The sequence below is a fragment of the Rhagoletis pomonella genome, unplaced genomic scaffold, assembly GCF_013731165.1.
Source record: "Rhagoletis pomonella isolate Grant_MI unplaced genomic scaffold, Rhpom_1.0 Rhpom_scaffold_00006, whole genome shotgun sequence".
NCBI lineage: Eukaryota > Metazoa > Arthropoda > Insecta > Diptera > Tephritidae > Rhagoletis > Rhagoletis pomonella.
In genome coordinates, this window is record NW_023458560.1 from 5,080,139 (window position 1) to 5,087,981 (window position 7,843).

At 36.3% G+C, this 7,843-nt stretch overlaps 2 protein-coding genes across 4 annotated transcripts; one reads left to right on the forward strand and one right to left on the reverse strand.

Moving 5' to 3' along the window:
- The first annotated feature begins 2,324 nt into the window (after positions 1 to 2,324).
- Positions 2,325 to 4,172, forward strand: LOC118740323 (5-methylcytosine rRNA methyltransferase NSUN4). Its single transcript, XM_036471808.1, has 5 exons — positions 2,325 to 2,358; positions 2,421 to 2,480; positions 2,537 to 2,723; positions 2,776 to 3,333; positions 3,393 to 4,172. Exons 2-5 carry the CDS (start codon positions 2,424 to 2,426, stop codon positions 4,100 to 4,102), a joined length of 1,512 nt encoding a protein of 503 aa, XP_036327701.1. The 5' UTR covers positions 2,325 to 2,358; positions 2,421 to 2,423; the 3' UTR covers positions 4,103 to 4,172.
- On the reverse strand, positions 4,099 to 6,116 carry LOC118740324 (general transcription factor IIH subunit 3). 3 transcript variants are annotated; one of them, XM_036471809.1, is made up of 6 exons: positions 5,997 to 6,115; positions 5,761 to 5,941; positions 5,507 to 5,702; positions 5,060 to 5,441; positions 4,863 to 4,899; positions 4,099 to 4,233 (listed from the first exon to the last, which is right to left on the reverse strand). In XM_036471809.1, exons 1-6 carry the CDS (start codon positions 6,016 to 6,018, stop codon positions 4,173 to 4,175), a joined length of 879 nt encoding a protein of 292 aa, XP_036327702.1. In that variant the 5' UTR covers positions 6,019 to 6,115; the 3' UTR covers positions 4,099 to 4,172. The 3 variants fall into 3 exon arrangements, with proteins under 3 accessions (XP_036327702.1, XP_036327704.1, XP_036327703.1); XM_036471810.1 differs by lacking the exon at positions 4,099 to 4,233 and adding an exon at positions 4,602 to 4,797 and having other exon boundaries at positions 5,997 to 6,116; XM_036471811.1 differs by lacking the exon at positions 4,863 to 4,899 and having other exon boundaries at positions 5,997 to 6,116.
- Positions 6,117 to 7,843: the final 1,727 nt, after the last annotated feature.

Here is a 7,843-nt window from a genome sequence, read left to right on the forward strand (position 1 = left end):
AATCGAAAGGCGACATATAAAAAATGCACGCAAGGAAGAAATGTCTGACAACACCAGCAAAGTTTTGAGACGATTTTGCGACGACTGCTAGAAAGGGGTGCTCACAGTTTGATGCTAAAGATGTCTCAAAATGTAGCCGTCTACATTTTCAGACACAATTTGGAACGAACTGTGAACACCCCAAATAACATGAACCAAAAATACAAGATCACGCAGGCAGGAGAGTAGCCCGTTAGATTCGCATTAAGGAAAGAAGTTTAACGATTTACATTTCTTCGTTGTTTACAATTTGGTGGTGATTTTTTACTGCAATTTTCTTCATTTTCGCCTGTGACTAAATATATGTACCTAAATGAGACAGATTGTATCTAAAAAAAGTTACATAATTCATTTGTAGTTTTTTCTTTTATAAATTTTATTTAAAACATGACTACAAAAGATGCATGCACTTTAAACACGATTAGGTTTTTTCTTTCAACTGAGCCTATATCTATAGACTATAGTCTAATGGGAACCGGAGAAGCGTTGTTTTTGTCTAACTTTGACTACTGAAAAATATGGTGAAAAAGACAAAAAAACACGCTTTGCGAAGTATACTTCTTTATCCAGCAACAACACGAAAAGTCTGCTAATTTATCCGATTCTTTTTAATAGGTGCAACAAGTCTAGAGAAAATAATCAAATTGCCGTAAGTAACTTCGAAAGCATTTTAAATATATTTCCAGAAATCATAAAGCGAATATGGGTCAATAATAATAATTGTACCTAAAATCTACTGCCTGTACTTAATGTACCTTTAAGTCATCAAACGTCGGAAAAAGGTACAATTGAACCTACTTTTTCATCCCTGCTACGTACATATAATGGAAATATTCAATTCAAATACGCCCGTATTAAAATTAAACATTTTTACTACACGGATGGCGTTTTGCACATCTCGGATGCTTTTTCATATGTAATTAAGAAAGTATATGTATACAAAGCATGTACAGCGGTGACAACACATACACACATACATAAGTTGTGTTTTTTTTTTACAAATTATCCAGTAACTTGCCAGCAACTCTCCAGTAACTTTATTTCTAAGAATTCGCTCTCATAGAAAAAATTTGCAAAAAAGTACGCGAACGCTTTTCCAGTAATAATTTGCAAGTTTCATGAACAGCTGATAAATTGGTTGTTCATTCGCAGCAAATTCCTAATAACACAATATATTTTCTATTTAAATAGGTTTATTTTTAGAAACTCAAGAATAAAAACCCACAAACAGTTTCCTTAATAGTTTAAATTTCATCCAGCAACATGCGATCAGCTGTTTTTCGTACTGGAAAATTCTTACAAATAAAAATTTATCCAGTAAAATCCAGTAAAAACTTGCAACTTCAACTGTCATTTTTCGCTCTCTCAATTTCCCCTACTTTGCGAGTTTTTGCGTACGGAAACGCCAAAACATGAAAATTCGTAAAAACTTTTACTGGATTTTACTGGAAATGAGTAAACAAACGCAATTATAGTATGACATAATGCACTAATCTCGCGCTGTGATGTTGATTCAAACTCAACATTTGAAAACACCTTTGCATGTATGGCTGTAGCTGAGTATGCAAAGACGCTTGATACAATTCGTTGCAGCCGAGAGGGTCCGGGTTGAATTACCATCTGACGGAACATAAAATTAGTTTTTTTTTTCCTAATTACGAAAAATCATCTGTGCACTTCACAACCACATATTTGATAACGTACATACTCAAATTTAAAACGAGTTGGATTGTTGCTCTTTCATATGAGTATATTTTTTCAATTAGGCACGTTTCTTTTTAATTCTAACGTTTTTTCCTTCAGTGTTGGAATGTGAGTTTATGACATTCGATACGATACTAGGAAAACCGCACAACCCTAACGGCGTCGTCCCTGTGGACCGACCCCATAGAGGCTGCACCAAGGCGAATTTATACAAGGTGGTGTTGATGGCGAATTTAGATTTTCGCCGAGGAACGTCTTAATGTCAAAATGATGTGTTTGTTGTAAAATGAATACGCCTTGTTTACAACAAACACATCATTTTGACATTCAGTAGTACCGCGGCGAAAATTTGATTCGCCATCAACACCACCTTGTATAAATTCGCCTTGGGCTACACGCTTCTTGGGGTTGCCGTTAGTGGAACTCGACGACGACTGAGATATCAGCCGATCTGGGCGGGGTTGTTGTAGCCGCTACAACAACAACAGGGTTCTGGTACTCGATTCCAAAAAATATCGTTTTAAAACTATCGAGTAGAAAATATCGGTATCGAATGCCAAAAGTATCGATATGGTATCGTATCGTATCGAAATTCGTGTCGCTAGTTATCAGCAGGTAAAACATGATCCAAATTTTTTTTTATACTGTAGTTATGAAATAATCGTTTTTAAAAACAGGAAATGTTAAAGATTAGGAACCCGATATATACGCAGTGGAGATGGAAAAGCCAACGATGGGTGCGTTGAGACAATCGGCAAAAATAGTTTTCATTTGAGTTTTAATTTCTTGACAGGCGGTGCAGAAACTCAAAAAGACTAACACACAGCGGGCCCTGGAAAGCTTTGATGACTTTTATGGCTCAGTTTTTGGTATCCGATGGAGAAATATACGAGCAGCGTTGCTAACACAACATAAATATATTGCATTAGTAAACAACTTTGGCGATACGGACAACACCTGCAATGGAATGGAACTGAATGGTCAAGAGTGCTCAATTGACATTTTTGCAGCAATAAAATATTTATCTTACAGGCGCCTTGAATGTAAAGTCTTTGATAAACTTGGCAAGATATCGACTTGAACACTGTGATGCATCGCCTACAAAAAATGCAAGTAACAAGTTGGATAAAACGCTAGATGAATTGCTACGCAAGCAGGAAGAACGTGAAAGACATTCGCTATATCCCAAGGGTACAGCCGAGGCACCAACATCAGTACCAAATCGATTGCAGTACCGCGAAGAGGATGCCGGTGGGAATGAAGGCCTTTCAGAAATTGAATGCAACACTGGAAAATTCGAACCAAGTCTTGAGGAAGCGATTGAAACGAACACACAAATAGATCAAAGTCGCCTAATTGATCCCCAATACAGTACGGGTGCCTTATATGAATTCATGCCTGCTAGTAGAATAAAAGGAATGGAAGATTGGATACCTGAATCTGACCATTATAAATACTATCAAACGCAAGCAGATTTTCCACTGAAATTTGAGGCCGAAACAGAATTTTTCTACCCAGAGAATCTTAATCTTTACACCTACGAACTAGGCAATTGTTCAGAGTTCAAAAGCCCAAGAAAATGTCTAACAGGTGATTTACATTGAATCAAAAGATTGTTACATTAAGTTATTATTTACTTAATTATTAAGGTGTACTTTCACATTATCTAATGGATGGTGCGTCAATATTGCCACCATTGTTTTTGGATATCAAACAAGGCGATCGCGTTTTGGATGCCTGTGCTGCTCCTGGCGGGAAATCACTTGTAATGCTACAAACACTCTTCCCAGACATTTTAGTATGTAATGATATTCAAGAATCACGTATCAATCGTATTCGGAAAGTGATGCAAGAATATCTTTTTGATTTCAAAGAAAATTGGGAGAATAACCGTGTTGCACTTAGTCAATGTGATGCGCGGTTCTTAGATGTTTACGAGAGTTATGACAAAATTCTTGTAGACGTACCTTGTACCACAGACCGCCATTCTTTGTTGGAGAATGATAACAATATTTTTAAAACAACTCGTATCAAGGAACGTTTACGCATACCTGAACTGCAAGCTAATATTTTGTCAAATTGCTTACGGCTCCTTAAGCCGGGCGGTAGCTTAGTTTATTCAACATGTGCTCTTTCACCTGTTCAAAATGATGGTGTTGTGCACATGGCACTACAGAAGGTATTCAACGAGCACGGTATAACGGCGACAGTAAAGGATCTGAGTTATTTAATTCGATTGTTCGAGGATATATTTAGATTTGAGCAGTCAAAGAATATGAAGTATGGACAAATGGTACTACCCTATCTGCCAGCGAACTTTGGGCCAATGTACTTCAGCAAATTAACAAGGAACACTTAAATGATAAAATATTTTATTTATTAATTTCCGAACTAGATAATATTAATAAAGGAAGATAACAAAAGGATAATCAGACCTTTTTCTTCTTTTTTGGTTTTGACGGCAATGGGCCGGGTATCTTGAAAACCGTGCTGTAAAGAGTTAAGAAAATTGTACGTTTGTTAGTAGTTTTGAATTTTGGCAATTGTATAGATCGACTTATTAAGTGCCTAAGCGAGATTTATACATATTAAAAATTTTGCATTGTTCAACTTTTTTTTTGAATGCGGGATTTGAATGAAGCAAACGGACTTTCAACAAATCGCTTTCAATGAAATGGCCTGCAGACACCTTTCGTTCAACTTTTGATTTAACTAAATGCTTGTGAAAGTTGAACAATGCAAACACACTTTAATTTGCTTTTGAGATATGCACATCGTCGTTTAAAATACAAAACCGCGTATCGTCATTCTGCAAAACCGCGTAACTGACATTGGCTGCCAAAAATTGGATTTGCTCACACAAACTCTTGGCTCAATCCTTATCCATTCGCGCTGAAACATACTATCCAGAAATGCGATTGCTTTATAAAATAGAGAAGCAATTTGAAATACGAGTGTTTTTACGCACTAGAAAATAATTTATACAACTTCACTTACGCGGGATTGCATTTTGCTGACAAGCGGTTTTGGATTTTGCTGATACGCGGTTTTGCTCTTTAAACGATGATATATGTACATAAGTATGAAAATTCTCAAAAGTGAAAAGTCGGAAAACTTACTGGCATGTTGTGCATATGGGACTGAACTTGCAAAATACTGAAAGAATATTTTTTTTTTAATTAAATAGGCTAATACAATATATTCAGGCAGGTCCTGCAATTCACTTCCGAGTGAATTCAATCCGAATTCGTTTGAAATTCACTCGGAAGTGAATTACAGAACCTGCCTGATTGGTTTTAACATGTGCAAGACTTACTTGATAAGCACACCGAACAAACGTAGCCAATATCAATTAATTCACGATGGCAAAAACATGCGGCCCTATAGTCCACCTTCGTCGCAGGAGGTAGGACCAACTTTTGACGCATTTGTGGATCGGGTAGGAAAACCCACAGTAAATATTGCAGCAAACCATCCAGCTGGGTTAGACGTAGATATTGACCACCTGTAATGTCGCAGCCCTGTTGTAATAGACTCATAGTCTTATCCAATGCACAAACATCAACAGTAATGCCTAATTTTTGTGCCGTAAAGAAAACGTTCATGTATGTCATGTACTGAGAGGCGCATTCGTTACTGCCTGTAACAACTAAAATACGTGAATGCATTTTAACACCTGCGGCGGCACTACGTTGTATCTGTGGAACCGATTGAAAGCATTTGTTATTTATAATGACAATCAAAAACGTTACTGGGCACCTACTCTAGATATATAGCATAGAGCCATTGCCATGCTGCCTGCTAAGAGACTCTCACAAGGCGCATTAACTTTCGGAGCATTGGTTATAATATGGCTTAAACGTTGCTTTACAGTCTTCTCTACTAAACTGAAGACCTCGTATTGTCCATCAACCTGACGAATATCCAACTGCTTTCCTGGCATAGGATATAAGAAGTCTCTGAAATAAACATGTAGAATTAGTTCAAAACATTACTACACTTCAATGTTGTAAATACGTGGCATGATGATGACAAGAAAGGACAGCTAGTTTATTTTGGGAGCATTGCATCAGATGTGCATTGCCAAAAGCAATAATAGCATCCAAGAATTGAGTTAGCAACTGCGGGTTTTGTCGCACAATACGTTGGGATGGATTTGTGTCCAATACAATAGCTAACAAACTGAATTTATTTGATTCTGGAGAAGTAAACATTAATAGCGCAATATCAATTGACAACTTATATTTGCTTACCATCCTCATCCGTTTTATCCATTTTTGAGAGAAATATATTACTTATTTTTTAATTAACAAACGACACAACACAATACCGGTGCTTAGGAATGCAAACGATGCATCGATGTTTTCAAAACATCGATGTTTCGTCCAAAAATATCGATGTTAACATTGATGTTTTGCTGGACGATAAATCGTCGATACAGCGACTAGAAAAGTGAAAAACATCGATATCGTTCATTCACTCCGTTCGTATTATGCCGAACGACCAGTGGCAAGCAAGCGTTTGTTCTAGGAAGCTGGTGCAACCATAATTCAGGATAGAAGCTGGGCTCGAATCGTAAAGGCCGGTCCACATAGATCTTTCGCGTTTGCCTTGGCGTTGGCCTTGGTTTGACAGAACGCACGTTAAAAGTATGCTTGCTACAATGAACGCTTGACAGCGAATGCTTGAGCCACAAAATTAACATACTAACGACAGATAACGATATTTCTTGCCTGCACTTGATTAAAAAGGAAAAATATTTCACATAATTTATTTATTTGCAAAAGCTGACGAGCGACGCCCGCCAAAAGTTGAGAGTTGGCCATCTTTTTGCTTTGTGCTGGCGTGAGCGTTGTCGAATTTTGGCTATGTGGGCGGTTGCATTTGAATTCATGTGTTCATAGTCAGCTGTTGAAGCGAGGCCAACGCCAACGCAACGCTAAAGTTCTATGTGGACATCCGTTCACGGATCGAAAACCATACGAAAAAAATACGTGATACCGTCAGTCGAATAAGTGAATGGGGTAAAGAGTACGTTCACGTATGTCATAATCCGAAAAATATGTTTTTAAGTGACGAGTATTACGCACGTATTATTTGCAAATAACAATTTGCAAAATGGTAATGTTGAGGAATGCGAAATAGTAATATGGCAACCCTGATCTAAAATGTCAAAGCACTATAATTGAGATGACAGACTAGCACGTTGCTCTTTTTCTGATTTACATTTTGCACAAGTCGATCGTAATAAGCTGAATTAATTAAACACTTTAATTGAATTGTATTTGGTATAGCATTTCCTTATTATTTCCTTTTTATAAAGAAAAAATTTACCCGGCAATATATAGAAATATGAGTACTTTAATTAGTTAACCTTGTGTCCGGTGCAGGATTGTGGATTTAGCAAGCCGGGAAGTCACGGGTTCGAATCCCACTGCCAGGGAAATTTTTTTTACATCTGTTTTTGTTCTATTAAATATTACTTAAATTTTTGTTATTTAATTATAGTTGTTGTGGCCTTTTACATTAAAATTAAACTCCAAAAAAATTTGATAAATAACGAAATTTTTATATCAAATACCATAAACAAAACAAGATAATAAAACTAAATTTAATAAAATAAAATAAGATAATGTTTATGTTAAAAAAAAATATAAAATAAAAAAAAATTGTTTGGAATCGCTCGGAGTGGGGACCAGTATTGCGTTTACTACTTCAACAACAAAACACTACTACTTCAACAACTTAGAACCTTATTTTACCATTTTAAACCGCGTTCTCCTCATTTTAAAGTTAAAATTCTGTTTTTGCCATAAAATGCATTTTAAGTTGACTATGAAAGAGTTAAAATGGTGATTACAATAAAACACAATTTTAATCATTAAAACCTTTTTCTAACTTCTCTATGACTACGGGCCACTGAGTCTAGTAAATTCGTTGATATTCTGAAAATGAGGAGTATTGGATAAAACTCTGTAAATTCAACAGACGACTTCTCGGTGACAAATAAAGAATTTCGGAGGGGAGGAGTAATACTTTCAGATAATGAGATTATCTTTCTGAAAAAAATTTTTTCATCGTGTTACAGGAGCTCAAATGT